General features: G+C 30.6%; 2 protein-coding genes across 8 annotated transcripts in view; one reads left to right on the top strand and one right to left on the bottom strand.

The window, feature by feature from the left end:
• The window catches only part of LOC129975812 (zinc finger protein 84-like), a 64264-nt gene extending 51159 nt beyond the window's left edge, over positions 1–13105 (top strand). For all 7 annotated transcript variants that reach the window (XM_056089036.1, XM_056089040.1, XM_056089037.1 and 4 more), the window contains one exon: positions 9046–13105. In XM_056089036.1, the coding sequence (XP_055945011.1) occupies positions 10018–11310 (1293 nt within the window). In that variant the 5' untranslated portion in view covers positions 9046–10017 and the 3' untranslated portion in view covers positions 11311–13105. The remainder of the gene's footprint in view (positions 1–9045) is intronic.
• Positions 13106–23884: 10779 nt separating this feature from the next.
• On the bottom strand, positions 23885–25140 carry LOC129975815 (uncharacterized). The gene is made up of 3 exons (XM_056089045.1): positions 25032–25140; positions 24549–24605; positions 23885–24461 (listed from the first exon to the last, which is right to left on the bottom strand). The coding sequence occupies exons 1-3, from the start codon at positions 25090–25092 to the stop codon at positions 23980–23982; spliced, it is 600 nt and encodes a 199-aa protein (XP_055945020.1). The 5' UTR covers positions 25093–25140; the 3' UTR covers positions 23885–23979.

Here is a 25140-nt window from a genome sequence, read left to right as displayed (position 1 = left end):
AATTGTACATTGAATAAGATTCTTCATTTGATAAATTTTGAAGCAATGCGATATATTGTCTAGTGATGGCTTCAAGATGAATTTTTTTAAAAAAAATTCTTCTATTGGATTTTTACTTTGCTCTAATACAAAATTTAGAGAAAATATTGCAATCATCAAACAATTCGAATTCTTGAGATTTTAATGAATCTCCACGTTTCAAATCTCCTTGATCATCCTAAGTTCAAAAACACATTTTTTGAAAACGTGTCGTGTCTTTCAGTGATAAAGATAACACAAAAACATTATAAGCTATACGGATGAAATGTGGTATACGGTCTTCACACCAAATGTCTAGATTTTGATCAAATCTTCAGCAACATCCGTTTAGAGAAAATCTCCTTGTCTGTTCGAATAGAAGTTAGCATGATAACTACAAAACGAAATGAGCTAGATAGGTAAAATTTGGTACACCGATTTAATATCTACAGAACAAACATCTATCAAATTTTGAGCCAAATCCAACCAGGATTCACTCTATGTCGGTCTGTACCTTCAGAAAATTATAAACGTGGGGACTTAAATATATCAAATTTGGTATGTAATTTTGTGACAAAAAAAATTTATTGAAACTATTCTAAGACAATGGCACGCTAGGGATTTTCTGGTAGTGTGCGGGAAAGCTTTGTGGAGACGCTTCCGCACATTTATTTTCTCCTTTGTTCTAACTACAAGGTTGAGTTTTTTTTATTTATTTATTTCATGAATTTATTTCCATTATTTATGAAAATGAAGGTTTATTACAGCATTTTCATTCCTTGTAAAATATATATAACGTTACTTCTGTAATTTTTTAAAGTAAGAATATTTGCTTATAGGTTAAAAAACACGTTTTCATTAAATTTAAGGAAGTTCAATCGTTCAAAAAAAGCCTTTACTACTCTTTAGAAATAAAAGACGATAAGAATATGTCTTTATAGTCTGATCGTTTGTGAACGCCGCTATTATTTTCTATTAAAACTTATTTTAGAAACATATTGAAAATGTGGCATTGTTCTATCATCATTATCGTGGCAGTTCCATCAGTCACATGATAAGAACCATAGGAATGCTTTAGTTCTTAGCTTTATAGGACTGCAAATAAAATTACTTAATGGAACGAGGCAGGGCAGGAAGAAATTTACCATACAGCCATTCTGTATCGTATTTGTTGTTGCTTATTTAGAATTCAATTACAAAATATTTGGTCATTCTTAGCGTCTACATCACTATCGACAATTTCGGAAATGTCGTATCTATCCCAATCAATTTTTAACTTTTTAATTTTAAGATATGTTGAAAAAGTTCGCACATCTTTATTATTAATCTTATAAAGGTATTTTTTTTTTCTTTCAAATCCAAAAAGGCATAATTTTACTATAGAAGACGATGTGCAAATATAGAAACAAATGTTACATTTTAAAGAATAAGCATTTACAATTGAGTTTTTTAATTTTTTTTTCAATAAAAACTATACATTATTATATAAGAAAGAAAATACGCATTTTACGTATACATACTTATACATAGGTACTTCATTTTTGGAACTAAGGTGCATAAAAAGTGCTTAAAAGTACTTAATTATTGCCGCAGTTTCTCACTACGCACACTGTTATTCTTTTGAACAGAGGTTCTCAATATTTAAACAGTGTTATCCACTTAATCCTTAATTCAATCTGAATTTTTCAGAGACAATCAGCATTCGTTATTTACAAAAATTTTGAGTAAAAAAAAAACTTTGTCAAAGGAAGAAAAAAAAATTTTTTTTAAATAAATCTAATACATGTCACCGTGAACGATATGGAATCCCTTCGAAATTAATAAATACACAAATTGAAATGAACGTTCGTTGCATAAAGGAATGCCTCTTTAAGTTGACGGTTTCTGAAGGATCCGCTTAACTATATAGCAGCGGTGTGAAGACATTACCTTATGTGAACTCGCAGATTTGAACTACAGTTAACGCTATTTATATAATTAAAATTTAAACCAAATTAATTTCAAAAGCTTTATCTTCATTTAGCGCAAAGTAATTTCATTCTCTTATTTCGGGATCTAATTCCACTTTCGGTTTAATTAATCCCTTTGTAAAAATAATCAATACTACGTATCGAGTGAAAGTGACACTTGCGTTGCCCTTCTCAAGGTCAACACATGTATTGAATTGGCGCGTGGCCGGAAATATCATTTTATATAAGACAAATGATCATTTGTTTCGTTCCTTCTTCCACTTTCTTACTGCTACTCTTGTTTGGATTAAAAATGTAAACAATTTAAGGGGAAGATTATTTTGTTGGTCTTTAAAACTCAGCATGTTTGATTATGAAGTTAAACATTTAAAGGGAAAAGCTAATGTTGAAGCTGATATGTTATTAAGGCATCCTACTGCTCAATATCTCCAACATTTTGTGCATTTATTGGAATTAGATGAGATAAAACACTATCAACATTTAGACAATTTAGATAATACTGACTATAAAAATATTAATGATGCACTTGTAGTTAAAAAGAAAAATTTGTTTAAAATAGTTGTACCTTTTTCTCTCAGGAAAAAAGTTTTGCAAAAGGCTCATGAACAATGTGGGCATCCAGGTACTCAAAAAATGATAAATTTAATTACTCCTCAATATTATTGATCTAATATTACTCAAGATATTACTCAAAATATATCACTTTTTGTTAAACATTGTGATATTTGTCAATTAAATAAAAAGAAAAAAACATTTGGCCTTTTACAGGCTGTGGCCCCCACACTTTGCCCCTTTGAATGTCTTTCTGTCGATACTGTTGGTGGATTTAATTATTACTGTTCAACAAAAAAATTTCTTCATATTGTAATTGATCATGCAACTAGATATGTTTGTGCTTTTCCTTCCAAAAATGAGAATTCTGTAACTTATATTAATATATTAAAATAAGTTTTTCAAATTCAAGTCCCTTCCAAATTATTATCTGAGAGAAACGGTGTTTTTACCTCATCTAAATTTAAATATTTCTTTAAAAATTATAATGTCAAACATCTGTTAACATCTTCATATCATCCACAAACTTATTGGAAATGTGAAAGAGTTAACTAGTCAATAGTAACTAAATTAAAATGTAAGGTCAATTCTTCTCCTGCCAGAATTCCTTGGACAAGAGTTTTAGAACAAGTAATCAATGAATATAATTTAACAACTCATTCAGTTACAAAATTTCCTTCTGCGTATTTGTTATTTGGCGCTTTACCTTATCCTCCTCCCTTAATTCAAAATAAATTCTATCCTCCAGTAGAAAAAGCCAAAAAATTAGCTAAAAATAGTACAATAAAATATACATGATAAAAATAAAATAAGATATGATGCTAGATTTATAGATTCTCCATTCAAACCTGGTGACATTCGAATGTATGAAGAATTTAATTATCCAAATCGAATAAAATTATCTCCAGTATTTTCAGGTCCATATGAAATAGTAACTTAAATTTCAGATGTAAATTATGAAATAACTAAACCAAACACATTAACAAACAAGGCTACTGATATTGTTCATGTATCAAAATTAAGAACATATTATTCACCAGAAAAATTTAAATTAAGTCATAAATAATAATTTTAAAAAAAATCCTTTTTTTTCCCCATGTTTTTTCCACATAATAACCAACTTAGGTTGGGCCGTTGTCTCCACTCGTCAGAGTTAGTTTTTCGTTTCTTCATGATGATGTGATTGATATTCGCCATAAGATACATTTCTTTCGTTCCTTCTTGCCCTTTCTTACTTCTGCTTTTGTTTCGCGCTGTGGCTGACGTGCCTTGTTCGCTTCTCTGCTTGTAAATAATTATGCTTTCACGAAATGGATATTAAAATTAATTGAAAAATATAACATATCTTTTCAATGTCTTCGAATCCGCATACTGCTTCAGTCTAAAAAAATATTATATATATATATATATATATATATATATATATATATATATATATATATATATATATATATATATATATATATATATATATATATATATATATATATATCCCTCAGGCAGGGATTTAAAAAAAAAAGGATTTTTTTTTCTTTGAGGAATACAGACTAAAATGTCCAACAGTATTGATTCCTCGTAACCCGAAAATCCCCTGAAATCAGGCCTAAGAAATAAACCATATTTACCGAAAAGAAAAGAAAACAATAAATTAGAAGAATACAACCACTAATAAGCAAAAATAAAATTATATAAAATAACCATATAATAATACTCAAACCAATTATGAATTCAAAAAGGAAAGTACATACCAGCAGCAGGCAATTTTTTTTTTTAACATAAGCTCATTTTGTTTCCCATGTCCTAAACTGTTTTAGCTAACGCCATTCAAGGTAAAAATAATTGGAGGGTATCAGCGCCATCTATTGAATTAGTTAATATGAAACGGAAGATCGATTATTATTTTAGGTAAAGGATTAATACCAAATCATCTCTTTTTTAATTAAAAAATTAATATTGCAGTTGTTTCTGGGAAATTTATTATTAATTAATTTTTTTAATAAGATTATTTGTTGCTTCAATATAGGATAGTTTGTTATTACAAACTCTTTTCATCCTATTAAATTGTAAAAAAATTAGATTTTTGAAAATTTTAAGAGTTTAGATTAGAATGATAATTACAAAGTTTCGTTATTTTAAAGTTGAATTCATCAATTTTATCGTAGATACCAACTATTGTTTTATCATTAGCTATTTCCATTTTTAAATCCAGAAAGTTAGTTATTAAATCATCAATATACCTCCATCCGTTTATTAAATTATATTTAATTATTTTTTTCACATAGTAATGTAGGAAAATATGAGCTAAAACACTTGCGAAAACTGATCCCATATTCATGCCCTTTACTTGTTTATAAAAATTAATTCCATTAAAAACGCAATTTTCAGTAATATTAAAATTACATAATTCTAGCCAGTTACTTTTAGGAATAATATCGTCATATATAAAAGTACAGACATTTATTAACTTTTTATGCGGTAGATTAGTGTATAAATTTTCGAAATCAAAAGTATTAAGTTTTTTCATGTCGTTATCTTTACGAAAATCCAGTACTTCTTTGTTACTATTAATTATAAAGTTATCTTCATCTTTGATCTTGTCGAGGATAATTTTTTAGTATTTAAAGAAATGTTTTCCCATATAGTATTTATAACTGCCAGTGCTACAAGTCACGACTCTGAATTTTAATGGTTTTTTATGAAATTTAACTGTTGGGAATAAATAAAGATAGTTTAGAGAGCCAGTTTTAATTTATTTTCTTTTTTCTAAAACTAGCATTCTTTTATCTAATTCCTTTTTCCCCGTGTTCTTTAAAATATAAGTTGCGTTAGAGTTATATTCATTAATTAATTGTTCAGTATAATAATATTTACAAATTAAACAGAAATTATTTGCTGATTTATCTATTACTGTAATAACAAATTTTTCTTTAAAATTTTTTATTTCCTTTTTCAGTGTTTTGCTAAAATAAATCCCGCGTTCTTTAGATCTGTTAATATCTGTATTCATTTTTATTTTAATTTCCTGTAAAATTCTCACTTTCCATTCTCCGAAACCTTCCTCAAGCTAATGGTATTTTCTAGCAAATTTAGCAATAAAAATATCCAAATCTTTACTAATAGAAATTAATATTTTATTATGGTATATTTTTTTCTCTTAATCTAAATTTAGTTCCGATTTCCATTAATTCTCTTAAAGAGCTGAATTCAATAATTTTTAAATTACATGTAAATTACCTTTATCCCCATCTAAAAAATCTTTAAAGTTTTCTTTGTTACAGTAACAATCTGTTTTATTTATTTTATCTAAATTTTTGCTATAGTAATTATAATTTCAAATTTTTTCCTTAAGGTTGATGTATATCTAAATGCTATTGAAACTCTCTCTCTCTCTCTCTCTCTCTCTCTCTATATATATATATATATATATATATATATATATATAATGTATAATGCATATTTCGAATCCTGTCGGCTAAATAATATGTAACATATTTTGGTTTAAGTAGATTGCAGGTTGAACAATCAGTGGAGATCCTTTTTATCTTTAATTTCGTTTTATTCTCTCTCGAGAGGCAAACATGATTATTTACAACAAGGCGCAGCGCGACACAAAAAGCAGAATGAAAAAAAGAAGAGTGAGAAAGGGACGAACAAATGATCGCTAGTCTTATATAAGATAGGATTTCTGGGCAGGCACCAATACATGTGGTGACCTTTGACACCTTTTCATGGGCAAAGGTATCACTTTCATTTGATATGTAGTATTGATGGCGCATTATTTTTACAAAGGGATTAATTAAACCGAAAGTGTATTGGATCATGAAATAAGAGAATATTTTAGAATGAAGTTACGATCGGCTAAATTAAGATAAAATCTTGGACATTAATTTGGAGTAAATTAAGAGTTTAAAATATCATTACATATATTTATATATACAGGGTGTTGCCGAATTCGATCGACAAATTCAGAGGGGTGATAGTAAGCATCAAGAGGATAATGAATTACCATACAACATGGGGTCCCAAATGACGTTTAGGGGGTAAAAATCGCAAAAATATAAGGAGTCGGCAAACTTTTGGAAACTGTAAAAAATTAATAATAAAATAACAAAAGCTGTTTCAACTATGAATTTTTTTGAAGTGAAAGCGCATTCTTAAAGGCAATTTTTCATGTGAGTAACATGCCGATTTGATAAAGCAGGGTGTCGTAAATTATTGAAAACGAAAAAATAGTTTAGAACCCTTATCTGCAAAAATATTAAAACTTTAAGAAAAATAAATGCTTGAAAATATAAGGAATTTTATACTCCTTAATTTGATATAAGTCTGTAGTGTGAAAACTGAGGAGGTTTTAAGATATTCAAGAAAGACTAAAATGTTTGACGGGAAACATCGCAGCAACATCGGCACCAATGTTTACAGAAGGTGTGGCAAAATTCTATTGAAAAATTCTGAGGAGTAATAGTAGGCATCAAGGCGATAAGAATTTTCAAAGAAATATGAACTCGCAAACGACGGTGAAAATTTATTTGCTGGAATACAGATGCAGCATACATTTGCAGCACAGACATTTGAACATAAGAAAGGAGACGATATGAAACTTTTAGAAAAATTGCTCAATGTTGCGGCCGCGAAGGTCATTACACAATCGACACCGACGTTTAAAGGAACACTGGACGCGCTCAAACATACCAGGTGTGCTTGCAATTTCTCCAGCAGCGACGACGATCCGTGCTACGAGATCTTTCAATGTATCCAAAGGTACCTGATAAACAAGATATTTTATATGGATTCAGAAGAAGAAATCCAAGGGATTAAGGTTCCAGGAACTAGGAGGCCAATCAACAGGTCCGCCACGTCCAATCCACGTCCCAGGATATGTATCATCTAGTTAATTAAACACAGAATTCAAAAAATGCGTTGGTGCACCATCATGCATTAACCACATGTTCTGGTGTGCAATGGCCGGTATTTCTTGCAGTAAATCCGGAAGGACGTGCTGCAAGAAAGCAAGGTACTTTGCGCCACTGAGGCGTTCGAGCCCAACATTTGGCCTCGTTATTTTGAAGGATCCTGTCACCCGCAACCGTCTCTTAATATTTGCAAAGGTGCTGTGCTGTGGACAACGCGCCTACTTGGATATTACTATTGGTATTTTCTTTGCGCTAGCCGTCCATTACCATTCGCTCGATCGTAAATTAAATGCATATTCGTCATTCGTGAAATCTAACATGTTGTTGCGAATGAAACTTATCGATTATCAATTCTGCACTGCTCTTTAATGAATATAAGCTGCTTTTATATTCCTCCAACCATCAATTCTGCAATGATCACAGCTTTTATATTCCTCGAACGCATGGAAAATTTAGATACGAGAAAACTTCTTCTTGACTACCTTGTTCCAAATTCTTGCATTCTTAGGGCCATTCTTTTCGCCAGGCTAATTGTCTCTTTGATGTCTGTTTTTGCGATTATCACAAAAAACAACGTCTCCTGCGACCCTATGTTTTATGATAATTTTTAATGTCTTTAATGCCTACTATCACTTTTCGAATTTGGCAACACCCTCTGTAAAGATTGGTACCGATATTGCAACGATGTTTCCTGGCAAACATTTCAGTTTTTCTTGAATATCTTAAAACCTCCTCAATTTTCACACTACAGACTTATATCAAATTAAGGAGTATAAAATTCCTTATATTTTCAAGCTTTTATTTTTCTTAAAGTTTTGATATTTTTGTAGATAAGGGTTCTAAACTACTTTTTCGTTTTAAATAATTTACGATCCCCTGGTTCATCAAATCACCGTGTTACTTACATGAAAAATTGCCTTCAAAATGTACTTTACTTAAAAAAAATTTATAGTTGAAACAACTTTTGTTATTTTTTTATTAATTTTTTACAGTTTCCAAAAGTTTGCCGACTCTTTATATTTTTGCGAATTTCCCCCCCTAAATGTCTTTTGGAACCCCATGTTGTATGGGGATTCTTTATCCTCTTGATGCATCCTATCACCCTTCTGAATTTGTCAGTCGAATTCGGCAACACCCTGTATATGTATGTCTATTTATATATATATATATAATACAATTTGCACATTGAAAAATGACAGTTAATATATTTCTTCATTTCTCATCATTTATCACAAGTCTTATGAGTGTGTTACGAGTCTAATTTAAAAAATGTTTTTAATATAATATGTGATTTTTTTTTCTAAATATCTTACTTGGAAAAAAATAATTTTCATTGTGTTTAAATATAATATGCGTTTTTTTTAAATTTTTTTTTCTAAATATCTTTCTTGAAAAAAATAATTTTCATTATGTTTACGTTTATATGAGTTTTATAACATCGCTTAATAAAGTACAAAAAGATACTGAAGGTATTGCATAATAAATTAGTTACATTTTAATATATTTATTTATAGAACTTCTGTAAGCTTTTATTAGTTTTAGAAATTTAACTTTCAGAGTAGAGATTCATGAAAAAATTTATTTTTTTGCAGATGTGTTAAAACAATGAACCGGAAAAAATGCGTTGCTTCCAAACCAACAAGAGAAAATATATTGGAAATTTAAATTCAAAAATGTTTCGATCAAGACATCATGAAAATTAAGGTATGAAAAAATGAAATTAGAAGGAATATTTCCTGTCAGAAAACTGGCTGACCAAGATAGAAGATTTTCCTAGTTGATCAAGGAAATTAAATAGGCATAATAAACGCTTTACTCATCAGCTAAAGTTTGCTTTCCCATCAGCTGAATGGTACAAAAAAAAAAAAAAAAAAAAGACCTTTTTAATTAGTAAATACAATGCAAATATCTGCTAACTCATATAAATTTTCATTCATAAATTTGTGGCAGAAGTAGTAGACCGTTTTGCCGGCAACTGGTCGCAGCAAATATACTATGAAACACGTTTTTAAAAGACTTTAGTTAGTTTCATGAATATAAAGTAACGAAGCACTACATTAAAACATTTTCAGATTAAAGCAAATTGAGAAGAAATTTATTCTCGTTTATGATAGAGAAAATGTATAAAAGCGAGATATATAGTGGGGCGTCTTCTGTGCAGCAATATTTGCAGCCACATTTACTGACGAATTCGAACGAGAAATCTTTCACTTGCGATACATGTTCTATGCCACTTTTTGAAATGAGCACTTTGAGGAAGCATTTACTAACGCATACAAGAGTGAAACCATATCGCTGCGAGATGTGCAATAACACGTTTTCTCTTAGGGGAAATTTAATGAAACATTAAATTTCCTCTATATAAATACGGGATAAAACCCATATGTCTGTAGTACTTGCCATAACGCTTTTTCTCAAAAAACGGACTTAAAGAGACCTTTAATGATACATACGGAAGAGACTTTAAAGAGGCATTTATTGACACATAAAGGAAAACCACATATCCTTGCAAGATTTGCAACAACGCGTTTTCTGAAAAGAGCGCTTTAGAGAGACATTTGCTGATGGATACGCAAGAGAGACCGTATCGTTGCGAGATTTGCAATCAATCATTTTCTCTGAAAGGAAATTTAAACAAACATTTGCTAATACATACGGGAGAGAAACCATATGCATGTAGTATTTGCAATAAAGCGTTTTCTCAGAAGGGTCATTTAGAGACACATTTACTATCACATACGGGAGAGAAACCGTATGTTTGTCATATATGCAATAACACGTATTCTCGAATGGACTACTTAAAGGGACATTTACTGACACATACGAGAGAGAAACCGTTTTCTTGCGAGACTTGCAATATCGCGTTTTCTCGGAGAGGGCATTTAAAGCAACATTTACTAATACATACGAGAGAGAAACCGTTTTCTTGCGAGACTTGCAATATCGCGTTTTATCGGAGAGGGCATTTAAAGCAACATTTACTAATACATACGAGAGAGAAACCGTTTTCTTGCGAGACTTGTAATAAAGCATTTTCTCTGAAAGAAAATTTAAAGAAACATTTGCTAATACATACGGGAGAGAAACCATATGCCTGTAGTACTTGCAATAAAGCGTTTTCTCAGAAGGGTCATTTAGAGAAACATTTACTATCACATACGGGAGAGAAACCGTATGTTTGTCATATATGCAATAACACGTATTCTCGAATGGACTACTTAAAGGGACATTTACTGACACATACGGGAGAGAAACCGTTTTCTTGCGAGACTTGCAATATCGCATTTTATCGGAGAGGACATTTAAAGCAACATTTACTGACACATACGGGAGAGAAACCGTTTTCTTGCGAGACTTGTAATAAAGCATTTTATCGGAGAGGACATTTAAAGCAACATTTACTGACACATACGAGAGAGAAACCGTTTTCTTGCGAGACTTGTAATAAAGCATTTTCTCTGAAAGAAAAGTTAAAGAAACATTTGCTAATACATACGGGAGAGAAACCATATGCCTGTAGTGTTTGCAATAAAGCGTTCTCTCATAAGGGTCATTTAGAGACACATTTACTATCACATACGGGAGAGAAACCGTATGTTTGTCATATATGCAATAACACGTATTCTCGAATGAACTGCTTAAAGAGTCATTTAGTGATACATACGAAAGAGAAACCGTATACTTGCCAGATTTGCAATAACACGTTTGCTCGCAGAGGAAGTTTAATGAAACATTTACTAACACATACTGGAGAGAAACCGTATCTTTGTGATTTATGCAATAATGCGTATTCTCAAAAGAGCCACTTAAAGAGGCATTTATTGACACATACGAAAGGAAAACCACATGATTTATGAAATAACTCATAATCTCGAAGGAAAGTTTAACGAAACATTTATTGACTCATGCGAAAGAAAAGCCTTTTGTTTTTGATGAGTGTTTTGCGGCATTTTCTGATCGAGACAATTTAAACAGAAATTTGTTGCCACATACGGACGGGAAATCGAATGCCCGCGATAAGTTTGAAAGGCTTTTTCGGATCACACTTCTTTAATGAAAGATTTACTACAGAATGCAAGAAACAATAGATAGACTTTAAATTGGTTCCAGCATTGTTTTTTTTTTTTAGAGGTTTTACTCAAGCAAGTATTAAGTATAATTTTTTCAAATCTCTAAAATAACTTGGACTGATTTTTTGTTTGTTTGTTTGTTTACGTGGAAGAGAAAAGTCGTACATGAACCTGCATAATTTTTAAAAACAGTTGGTGCTAAAGTAAAAAAATCATGTTTTTACGATATATGTAATAGATAATGAGTTTAACATGTGTGCACTTGTGACTTGCTTATTAAAACATTTTCTTAAAAAAAACCTGTTTAAAGGAACGTTTTTCGATTGATACGAAATAGTAGCCATAAAAATGTGACTTGTATTAAAGCATTTTCTGTGAAAAGAAAAGAAATTGCATGTAAGGAAGAGGAATTGTAAGATTTTTTTTCCCTCTGTTTTCTGAAGAAGGATTTGAAGAGTGCATTTTTGTGCAATCCTGTCAGAAGAAGTTACGTATTTGTGAATTATACAGTAAAATAATATGACTTTCCTCTACAGGACATTTCAGTACCAGTCATAAAAATATCAGTCAATGTTCTTTTGAAATCAGGTTGTGTCAATGACAAGAATTACTTCAGGAGGTGACAGCATATTAAATGTTATCTACAAGAGTGTGATTTCACGAAATTTGATATTGTTATTACATTTTTGGGTATTTAATGACATTTCTTTTAATACAATCTCAATAATTTCCACATTGTGTTTTATGAGGGATGAATTGTATTTTCAATAAATTTATAGAAAAATGTATGAAAAAAAAAAGTCAAGAATGAATATTTTATCATAAAATATTATACCTATATTGAAGCAATAATCATATCTTCTGTATTTTTTATAATTAATATCTCTAACAATTTGTTATTTTATTAAAATAAAGCAATTTTTATTAATCCGGATCTTCTGAGATTCGCCATATTTCTTCTTGTCTCATTTGTTTAATTCATTACCTTCGAACACAAAAATAAATGGTATTTTATTATGGTCACTTAAAAAAATAGACATTTTTGTGTCTTAAACTTGAAGTAAAATTCAGTAAGGTTATTGGTGTTGAAATAACTGGTAAAGATGATAATTCCTGAAGTGACATTTTTTTACTTTTGTCAGGTGGCGTGTTATATCAACTTCAAAACTACTCTTTTCGGTATAAATTATTATTAATTTCTTTTTCTAATTTTTCAATTAAGGTATATGTTTTTTTTTTTTTTTTTTTTGGATAATCAATCTTTATTAAGATTTTTTGTTCAGTGGGCTACGACATATTTGAACAGTCTTCAGTAAATCAACTTAAACATCCATGTTAACTGACCTGAATATACTTTCGGCGATTGATATTTCTCATGAGTATCCTTTATATTCTTTCCATATACTTATTGTCAAAAATTACATTATCATTTCAGAATCAAGATACTATTGTGTTACAAAATTGCCGAAATTTATAACTACACTGCGAAAGAAAAAGAACGCATGGAAAATATTCTAAAATAAAAATCGATATTTTGCAAATGTAACTAAATATAAACGAACATTATATATTAGGAAATTGTAATAAAAATGGAGAAAAACGCTTTTATTATTTTTCTGCATTTTTTAGTTATTTAGTTCTCTTTAAATGCTTGGAATTTTAGTTGCAACTATCGTAAAATAAAACAAAAACAATTTTAAGAACTGAAATAGTATTTTCTGAGATAAAATATAAAAAGCAATGTTTTAAAACAGATAGAAAACTCGAAATATTTCGCGTAAAATTATGAATTTTTCGCTTGTGTCAAAACAATCTAAGTGATTTTTTTCTATGAATAAAAGTGAATGTGTGTCTATGTTGTCTGTATTTCACTATTTTATAAAATAGACTATTGCATGAAGAATCACTAAATTTATATAGATATGTTTTGGAGAAAGAAGTACGAAGTTCAGAGCAATTTTTTAAAAATTTTAATTTTTTGAAAATCAGACCAAATTTTCTTTTTTTAGTTTAACTGAAAAATATTAACTTCGAAAATGAAGTATTTCTTTAAACCCAACTAAGCTTAAAATTTCAACATTTTATTTTTTTATGTACTTTTTATCTATTAAATAAATTATTTATGTTATACACGTTTTTTCTTGGTCAAGATATTTATGTATGATACATTCACAGTTATGTATGAAAAGCTACAATTCTCATATACAGGGTGAGTTTGATCAATTCTGACTAACAAAATTTTGTGATAGTAGATCGTAAAGCAGAGTAACAACACTGACCCATTTCCAACCGTTTACAAATTATGGCGAATGAATTAATTTTGCTCAACTTGTAAAAATCCAAATTAAAAAATTTTTTGGGGTTCATCCTCACATAAAGTAAGCACATATTCCGAAAGAATAGCCAAAATACTTTAAGATGGCATCAGTTTCATGAAAATAAATAGATTTACAGCAGAGTAATAAGCAATGAAACTTTGGCAAAATTCTATATCGAAATGTAGCAAAAATTCTTTTTTCTAAATTCCGAAAAAACTATACAAACTACAACTTGTCAAATTTACCAAGAACATGTCAGCTCTATCCGGTTTCGAATGAGTCCAATATAAACCACGTAAGTATTTTATTTCACGAAAAATCCCTTTGTTGACAACACATTTCTGAAACTAGCGTTCATTAAAAAAGCAACTTTAAAAGGGCCACTCCTAATTTTAATTTCCTCTTTACCTTCTTCATGCTGTTTTTGTCAAGATCAAAAGAAAAAAAAAAAAAAGGCTTACAGCGAAATAATAAAAAAATTACACTTTTTTTTGAAAATGGTCACGAAAGTACAATAGGAAAAACGTAGCATGACTTTTCACAAAGTAATATGCAAAAATACAAAAAAGATGTTGAATTTAAAAAAATGTCATGAATTTAAAGCTTCTGCTGAAATTGGTTGGCGATACACCTAATACATGCTCTTGTTTTCCAAATGTATTTAACGGGTTTTTTTTAAAAAAAATAATAGCTCACCCTTAAATTATAATATCTCCTTATCGAGGTGACATCCTATGTCCTCAACTGCCAACGTCTGTGTGGTAAGCTTCTTGTTTGAGAAAGCCCCAACCACAGAAATCCACTGGAATGAAATCTGGCCATGTAGGTGGCCAAAAAACTGCCCATCACTATAACCAATACACCTTAGAAAACCTCTTATTTAGAAAATCCTGAACCGCTCTTGAAGAATATACTAGGACTCCATCTTGTTGGAGAATGTGCTCTGCCATCATTTGGGTGCAGGAATGAAATCAAGTAATCCTGGTAAATGACATTAAAAGAATTACAAAGACGCCTTGCTTGTCAAATGATCCTGCGAAGCACGTGGACCAATGAAGCAATCGCCGATCATTCCAAGCTACACTTTTAAAATGAATCGTGTATGGATCGAAGAATTTCGTGCTGCGTGTGAATTATATTCCGCGTAATGATGACAATTGTTCTTGCTGAGTATTCCATCTCGAGTAAAAAGTGACTCATCTGTCCACAATGTCATTCTCAAAAATGCCTTTCTTCTATATCTCTTTGCATTTGCCAGTTGCAAAATGCTACCCTCCTTTGGAAGTCTGAGGTCCGTAATTCTTACACCTGTTTAAAATGACATTTGCGATATTCGTTTTCGTGCATCACTGTATTTTGTGAAGTTCTAACTTCATTAGCAAATGTCGTTTCCGTGCAAGTAAAATCACACTTGGATTTTCATTTAAAACGTCGAGTACACTTACCTCAACGGTGAGGGATCAGCGATTGTTACTTTTTCAAACATATTTCTAAACGAACCAGCTTCCCTTAGCCTCTGGTGAACAGCGGCAAATATAGCAGAGTTATGTGTACGACGATTGTGTAACGCAGACGATACTTTTTCTCGGTTCCCATAGAGTTACAATTGCAAAATCTCTACGCAAAATGGATACTTGCGTACTGCACATATGTTAAACCAGATATACCCCTTAAGAGAAAAATTCTAAGAGGCACAACGTGAAAAACAGTCGGTCGTGCTGTAGCGATGTCTTTAAATGTTGAAGCAATTACAGCCACAAATATCTGAAATATTAATAAGGTAATGATATACTCGGCGGATTCTGTTTGTGTGTCTATTATAATAAATGATTTATTTTTTGTATATATGAATTATTTATTTGCTTACGGGAAATTCTAAAGCTTATGGATGTATTTGTATTTTAATTAGAATTAGCTGCTAAATTCTATTATTGGTTAGTAATTATTACTTAACTGAAACATGCATCTAAATGATCCAATTAATCTTTTCCATAACATTTTCACTCATTTGAGTCGCTTATGTCTGGGACATAATTTTAACATTTTAGATTTTTTTAGTTTATGGATTTTCGTTTTAGAATTATATTTGGCATACTTTGAATGTATGATACGAACAGGTGTTGGGTCTTCCAAATATTCTTCATATCTTTAGGCGTGTGTTTTAGAACAAAAAAAAAAGTTTGCTAATTTTAAGATAAAAGCTTTTTTCCCTATATTTAAGGTCATTATTAAGCACCAAAATTTTGTCAAAATATCAATATATTTTCTTGCAAATAATTTTGTCATTAGCTAATATGTTCAGGAAACCTTGATAAATCATCTAGCACCTTTTTTTCAAAAAGCTAAGAATTATTTCTTTCACGTTTATAACCATTACGGAAATGTCCTCTACGTAAAAGTCCCAGTATACCTTTGTGAATTAAATACTAAGTGCTGTTTCAAAACTAATATGATCATTTTATCAGAAACTGTAAAAATGATTCCCTTTTTAAATTTATTCTTTCTGTCTGATGATGTTCATTATTAATATTTATATTTATAAAAGATCCTTATCGACGTCGGCATCGGGCTCATGCTACATCGTTTGAAATCATTTTGTTTTAGAGTCCAGTATTTCCGAGTATTCCAGTATTTTGTTTTAGAGTCCGAATTTTCGCACAGGTGTTGGAGGCGGCCGCCTCGTAACTTGAGATCTGGGTGGCCTCATATCCTATAATGTAATGCAGAATCGGTAGCAATTTTTTTTTATCATTGCAGATTTATTCAGAATCCCCCCCCCCCGCTTTTACTCAGAAAAAAAAGGGAAAGGGGAAAAAAACTAAATAAAAAGGAAAAGAGTAAACAAAACATAGGTGGAAATAACTATGAATGGAAAAACTAAAAATAAATAATTGCAAAAGTAGTGATATTCAAGAAATTTATAAGATGGAAAAAAAAAACGAAATATCAAAACCATTATTTTCAAATAATAGCAAAATCAATATTTTTTAAATATTCTTATTAACTGAGGATGATATAGCATACGGGGACGAGGGACCATCTGAATGCTTTTTTTTTTCCCGGAAACAAGTGAGCAACTGTGCTTTATTTGTTTGATTTACAAGGATAGTGTGCACAAATGCGTTATAATTAAAATGAACATTCTGTTAAATTTTAGAAAATTTCTCTCATGATTTATTTCACATTTATTTGCAGATTCGTGAGATCCATTTTTCCTTTCATTGGTCTAACCGACTCAAAAGTCAACAATTCTCAGCTAACATAAGATTAAGAAAAAGAAAAAAAAAAAGAGTTCCCTTTTACAAGAAATGTCAACGCAATTCCCTGCAGCGACAAAAGGATGTGACATAGACCTCACTCTTGACTTTAGGCCGAGGGATATTGTTTTGTTTGTGTATTTTCGTTTCCTATCGTCTACATTTCCATGAAAGTATTTTATTCTTGTGAGATGTTCCTTCAGCTGAATTTTTGAAGATGATAGCTTCTATACACATATTTCAAATATTGAGACAAACAAATGCCGTTTTTTTAGAATTAAAAATATAGTTTTTCTCAGCTATCATAAATATTTATTTAGTGTTATTTTTTAATGACTTAAAGAGAATTCGTTCTATAATTTTCTATATGTGTTAATTTTTTAAAAAATTGAACGTATTTGATTATAAAAAATAAAATAATAATTCTAATTTTGTGACTTGCGATTTTCTTATTAATTTAATATTTTTTAATAAAAGAAAACATTTACGACTTCTTATTTAAAAAATTTCAATAATAAATAAGGCATTTATAACTATTTGAATTCATCAAGTTGAAATTTTCTGAAAACATACTTAACAAATAAAAGAACATGAAGCATTATTCTTAGGATTTAGTTCCAACATAGAAAAAAAATTAATTAAAAAAAAACATTTCATGTAAAATTTTTAAATTTTGTTGTTATTCCGTTTACCAAATTTCAACCGTCTTTAGAGATTCCTCAAAGTTACGAGTTTGAATTTTTGGGTGATTACAATACTTACTCTATATTTCGAATGAGAGAAAGTAAAAAAGGTAAAATATTTGAACAAGGGAAGTTTTTCTTCATTTTCTCAATTTTTTAAAGTAAAAATTCGAAGAATTCTCGCAGACGTATTGTGGTGAGTTTGAAACAAAATGCCTTCTAATTCATGAAAAGTAGAGCATTTTATTGCGTTATAAAATAATTATGATATCTCTCAAAATAGCATATTGATTATATCTATTTCCAGATGCATAAAATATGAACCGTTGTGTGGTTAAATGTAATACTGGAAACGAATCATCCAAATTGAAATGGAATGCATTTTACTTATTGAAAACGGAGATGTACTTTATTAATGCAATAAGTTATTTCAATTGCGATGAGTAACTGAACATTGATTACTATAATGTCGTCTGTTCCAAAACTGAAAAAAAAAAAAAAAAAAAAAGACATATATATAAAAGAGAAATACATCAGCAATATCAGGACTTCATGAAGGTGTCCGGGGCCGACCCGGTTCCTCGAATTCCGAATGCTCTATATCATTTGTTCTATAGATCTTAATTACAGAAATTGTGTTTTGAGAAAATTATTGCATTGTTGGACAAAGATGCGGAAAAGACGAAAGACCAATGGATTGGATGCTCTATATTTCGTGAGAAATCAAGGAATCGAGTTTCTAAAAATTGAATTGAAAAATGCTTTTAGAAGGCGCAGCACAAGTAGAAAATGATGAAAAGGTAATTTTTCCATCTGACTGTTCTGAAGGAATCGTATAGAAAGAAATTTCTCGGGGGACGTACTTTAAGGATTATATCACATGTAATGACTGATTGTCTGTGTGTGCAAATAAAGCTGACGAAACCGTTGATTTATCTGAACAGCCGAATAGCAATTCTGACGGAGAAACGCCGATTTATCGTGTTAATTTTTCTGAAGCTTTAAATGGTTGGAAACTGTTCAAACGTAATTTATGCAACAGAATTTAATAGATACTATATTTACTTTTGTCCATGAAGTCGATTTTTTTTCCCAAATAGGAATCAATCAAATTGTGAAACATTATTCAGTACGTATCTAAATTTTCAAATTAAATAGTATTTAATTTTTCGTTATATTTCTTGCAACTGAGTAATGAGTGTACAATTCAGTTTTTATGAATTTTTAAGTTTTTATATCAAAAATAAAGATTAGTGAAAAAATTATTTTTTTCAGGTGAGTTGAAGCAATAGACTTAATGCATATATCGCGGCCAAAACAGTTTGATGAGATGGATCAGAAATAGAAATCCCATGGAACCTCAGGTGCGCAAAATAAGAAAGCACATTTTGAACCGTAGAAGTAGATGCTAGTTTGTCCCAAGAAAATCAGTTGAGACGGAAGCCATTTTGTTCGTCTGGTAAAATAATTGTTAAAATTCATGAGAAGTTGCAGCAGCTAGGAAATTTAGCGGAAGAGTTTGCTTACCTAACGCCAACTATGATTCTGAATTCGGACAACACTAAACTTCGACTACGGCTTGGTCGATATTCAACAACATTACTCCATACTCGAATCAGATCGAAAAAGCTGTCACAGAGAACGAAAATAAATTAAATAATCGGAACTCATTTGGATTATTATTATTGTGGTAGCCAAATTGGAAGATACAATATTGTTACAAATCCTTGATGCGGTTTCCCAGCATAGTGGAGATCCCAGAGCTTGGCGACGAATTTGGCGACTTTCGTGCCAAAATAGATTATATCCGAAACATCGACAATTTTCCCGATCCGTCTTGTAGGAACGGAGATACGCCTCGAACGTTCCTTATTGGTTGAGAGGCTTCTAGTCCCGCCTCCTGAGACCTATAAAAGGAAGCACCCGCAGCTGACAGGCAGTGCTGAGTCGAGTCGTGGACCAGTGGAGTCGATGAGTAGTCGGAATCGACAGCAAGAACTGGCCTTCCAGAGATTAGCGGAGCAGCGACAGAGTCAAGTGAGTGCTGAATTAAGTTGGGCGCTACGGTCTGCATTAGAGTCTGTTGTCTGCACGTCTCAGCTGAAGATAATTGTGTACTTTATATAGTTGTCGTCTTTGTGATGTCCTGTGTGTCTTCGTGTAAAAAAACGTCGTTGTTTCATTTTCTACTGCTGATTGAGTGTTCTCCACACCATATAACTCCCACTATCCAAACGAACCCCGGACAATTTTCGTAACAATATTATTATAAGGCTCTGAATATCTATTACAATTGCCATAAGCAATGCCATTTATCAGAGAAATGTTCTAAAATTATTCAAAGTTTATTTAATGTCAGTGTTAAGGCATTTCCACACGGCCAAATACCGTCAGCACTTTCGTGGGCAATTTTCCGTTTTTACCCGCAGGCAACCGGTCAAGCAAGTTTTCCGTCATCGTGAGCATTTTTTGACCAGCTTGAAAATGTTGACTATAGCGACGGAAATATCGTTTGCAAATGAAATTCAACCAATCATGTCAAACTTCGGTAGTGACGTAGTATGCCAAGAATGGCGCGACTGACGCCAACTACTTTGTGAAAAGTAGTCCATTTTTGAGTGTGAATGCCCACCAACAACATCATTCTTATCCAAAATGGCAAAAAAAATATTGTGGTCGAATGAAAAAGAGTCGGCTCTCATTGACCTTGTTCAGGAGAAGCCGGCTCTTTGGAATCCACTAGATGCGCATTATGCTAAAAAAACATTGTATGAATCTATTAGAATAGAAATGCTAAGGAGATGGCCCGAAGATGAGGACCACTTAACATCAGGTAGGTGAAATATTCTATGTTTCTCAGTATGATGTTGTGATCAAAAAACGTTTTATACGAATACATTTTATGATAATGCAGAAAGGCGGCATTTAATCAATTTTTAAAATTCTTTTAAATATGTACAAAAAATTCCTGATAAAAATTTCTGTATGTATATGTAACACAAATTATAAGCATCTCATCTATTTTGCTGAATTATTTTTTCTTTTAATCCCAGCTAAAATATTTGAAAAATATAAAACGCATAAAAAAAGTTTAACTATTTTAAAAATTGGGATGCAATTTATTTACTATATTGAACCATACACAGGTTATATAATTGTATTATTCATTAAATTAGACAAGATGGTTAATGCGGCCAGTTAGCTCCTAACTTATTATTTCCGTATTCGTTATTAGTTTTCATTTGTAATTATTGTGTTTCACTTATGTAAATGTGTATTAACATGCAGCATTACTTTCTTACAAATATACCCTATTTTTCATGAAACTAAAAGCAAAATTATTAAGAATTTATTCTATATTCATTTATATTATTATTTATTCTATATTCATTATAAATATGTGCATATACACACACATATTTATATAAAGAAATATATATATATATTTCTTACTAGAATTCTTTTTAATTTATTCCAGAAATACTTCGCAAGAAATTTTGCACACTAAAATCGTATTTCCAAAGAGAGGATAAAAGAGCAAGATTGCCTTCAGGATCAGCAGCTCTGGATATTGCACCAAAATGGGTGCATTATCACAGACTGCTGTTCCTGAGGGACACAATATATGTAGGCTCTTCCGAGTCCAATTTAGATGATTCGTTTGCAACTGATGGGTGCTCGGAACCAATGGTATATTTTGCTAAAATGTTTATAATTCTTATATAATACTTTTATTTAGTTGATGAATAACTTATATGTATATTTAGTTATAATTAAGCTTAATCATTGACCTTTAATTTTTAAAATTGAATGATGAAAAAGCTGGTCAAGAAGTGAATTGAAATAGAATGTATAACTAAATAACATATAATGTAATTGAATTTAACATCTAATGTAATTGAATTTTATTAAATATATCTAGTGATCATATCATTAATTAACCGTATACCAATCAATCGATTAATATTAGAGAAGGGTCTAGCATCTAATCTCTTGAAGGAGTTGGGTGGTACCTTTATTCTTAACATGGACATTTCTATGCGCATTTAAATATATCCTTTGATTAATTTTTCAATGTATAGTAAAACATAATTATTTTTAGATTTCTGTGGAGGAAACAGAGGATCACTTTGTGCCAGAGCCCGAATACGAAGAAAATTGCCCAGAGTCTTCGGCAGCAACTCCGCAGAAGAGAGTTGCTGAATCAAGCAATATCAGTGTAGGCCCTCCTCCGAAGAGACGCCGCCAGACAAATGTTGGAGAAAACGTTCTTCGAATGGTGTCGGCAGAACTAAAAAAAAAAAGTGAAGCTTCGGAATCTGTTCCCCATGCGGTGGGACAACTTGTTGTTTCCACTTTAAAAAAACTGGCACTACCGTATGGGGAACAGTTCACCCGAAGAATTTTTGAACTAGTCATGGAGTTTGGTGAAATCCAGACAGATATATTTTCATGAATAAAAAAAAAATTTGATGGGAAATGTTTTCTTTTTGTGAAATATATTTTAAACATATTGAATCTTTTGATAATGGTAATTACTTAAATAGTTCATTAACAGCCTCTATATAATTTAAAAATTTAAAATCCTATGTTAATGTGAAAAGTAATAAGGATTAATTATGTTTTTTAACCTTGAAATAGTTACCATATAGTACATTTGAGGGAATCATAAGATATGAATGATTCTGCAACTGTTTCATCTTTTTAATATAAAAAAAAAATACTTTTTCTATTTAAATAGTGCATAGTGAAAAAATGCTTCAAAAATTAAGCATTTTTAACATTCATACATATGTGCGCCTGTTTATTTTCTAAGCATGGGATGTTTATTATAACGCCTTATTTTTTAAAATTAATTTTAAATGTGTATTTTTGAAATTTTAAATTATTACTACAATAAGATAATTTTAATACTTTTTAATTCCTGCAACACTGCAGGAGCATCTATTGTAAAACATATTTGATTTTGAAAAAAACAAAAAACGATCATACTTTTATCATTACCAAAAAATTAAATCACCTTTTGTACGATTAACAATAAAATTCAGGCTTCTTTTAAATTTAACAAATTACCAGTTAATTTGGAATGATGCATCTATTTCTGATTATGTATTGGCATTGAGAACAATCCATAGAAACAAATTAACGAAGATTTAAAGCATTAAAAAAAAAAACCAGCTCTGTAATTAATTTTTTTTAAAAGAGTAATTTTTGAAGTTAGTGTGAGACTAAATGCTGAATTACCTTAAAATTTAACAATATTTATTAAATGATTTGTACAGACGCAGATGCAGTAAAAAGTGTTTTTGCTTGTTATATTATTATTGCAAAAATTAACAACAAAACTGTTACTAAGAATAATAAAAAAATACCTTTATTATTTTACAAAATTCATTGTTACAAATTTTAATAACCATTACAACCAGTTGAATGATACAATAAGATCAACACTGAAAAAGACATTCAGAGGAAAAATTGCAGGAAAAACATTTTCAAATTTGATAAATGTACAACTTGGTTTGATTTTACAATCCTTATTGTATTCATGATTTAATTTCAACTAATGCAATAACTTTTTAGCTCAAAATAAATAGGCCAATAGAAGTTAGAATTTCATTGCACAGGCTTCAGGGTTTATCTGCAAGTTTGATAAGATAGCAATAATAGTTGCAATTTTTTTAATTCAAATTATCAGGCTTTTCATTTATAACAAAACTTCATGAAAATGAGTACAGCAATAAAAAAAGTTTTATTATGTAACAGATTTAATAATACAATATATACAATAGACAATACATGTAAAAATTAATGTAAAAGGCACATATCGTTCTGCCATTTAACGGCACCAACTCCATTAAAATATGTACAGAACTTTTGACGTATATCTTTAGCAATTTGTCCAGGGTTACCATTTATCTTTAACAATGGAACAAAGGCTTCAGATGCATAATGCCTCCAGTCACCCCTTTGAATTTCTTTATTCTCAATTAATTCTACATCAATACTACAGGGTGGTATATAGATGTTTGAATTATTAGAGATTAAAAAGTTGTGTAGAGCACAACATGACAAAACTATTTTTGTAGCATTCATTGGAGTTAGAATTCTCTGCTTGAAAATTTGGAATCGAGCAGCAAGAATTCCGAATGCATTTTCTGAAACCCTCCGTGCTCGAGACAAACGATAATTGAAAATCCTTTACTCTTCATTCAAGCCTCTGCCAGGATAAGGTTTCATGAGATTGAATGACAGAGGAAAAGCATCATCAGCAACAATTACATAAGGCACTTTAGTTTTAGTTAATGGCAAAGTATTCGCCACTGGAATATTTAATGCATTTTTATCCAGAGCTGACTTTAATTTACATTTTCCCCATACACCCCCATCACTTATTCTACCGTTTGTCCCTACATCTACAAAAAGAAATTTTAAATTAGCATCAACTAAAGCCATTAACACAATACTAAAGTCCCCTTTGTAATTACAGTAAAGTGAGCCAGAGTTTGGAGGAGGAGAAATTTTTATATGTTTTCCATCCAGAGCACCAATGCACTGAGGAAATTGCCACATAGTGTAAAAATAGGCGCTCACAGCTTCCCATTCAGTCTTTGTTGATGGCACATGCAGATGATTTCGGCTTAACACTTCCACAAGTGCATTGCACACCAATTTAATAATGCCTAAGAAAATTCAAAAATAGAATTTGAAATATATAAATTTTAAGCGGTGAAAAATGATACAGGGAAGTACAAATAAATTCAACATACCTGATATAGTGTTTTGGGCAATTCGAAATTGGAAAGATAGGGAGCTTTGTGTTTCACCTATAAAGGTAAATGAACATAAAAAACATGCTGCTAATTTGTATTATTTCATTAACACAATATAAAAATACTTCATGCAACATACAAATCGAATTTGTGGTTTATATTATCCATTATTCATCCAATATCTGAAGATACCTCATCTTTGATAACTACAATAATGAAATTTAAATTTTTGAAAATTATTTGCAGGCATTTAAAAAAAAATCAAAGATGCTATTTCAATTATATTATGTAAATATAGAGAGAAAAAAACCATATATTTTTTGGGGAAAAACTGGATTATGAGAGATAAAGATAAGGAAACAAATGTTTGTTATTTAAATATTAAAATGCGCCATAAAAACCAACTAACCTAACCTAAATATTAAAATGCTTGTCTTTTTAATGTAAAGAGTAATGTAATAAGTGAAAAAAAAATCTCACCAGATGCAATGTATCTCAGGGCCACAGAAAGTTTTTCACCTGCAGTGATGGCTATTCTCATGTTCGTATCTCTTCCAGAAATATAAGGTGATACCAATGATAGAAGATA

This window comes from Argiope bruennichi, chromosome 7 (assembly GCF_947563725.1).
Source record: "Argiope bruennichi chromosome 7, qqArgBrue1.1, whole genome shotgun sequence".
NCBI classification, from domain to species: domain Eukaryota; kingdom Metazoa; phylum Arthropoda; class Arachnida; order Araneae; family Araneidae; genus Argiope; species Argiope bruennichi.
The sequence above is the reverse complement of the archived record's forward strand: the minus strand, read 5'-3'. Positions and strand labels throughout refer to the sequence as shown.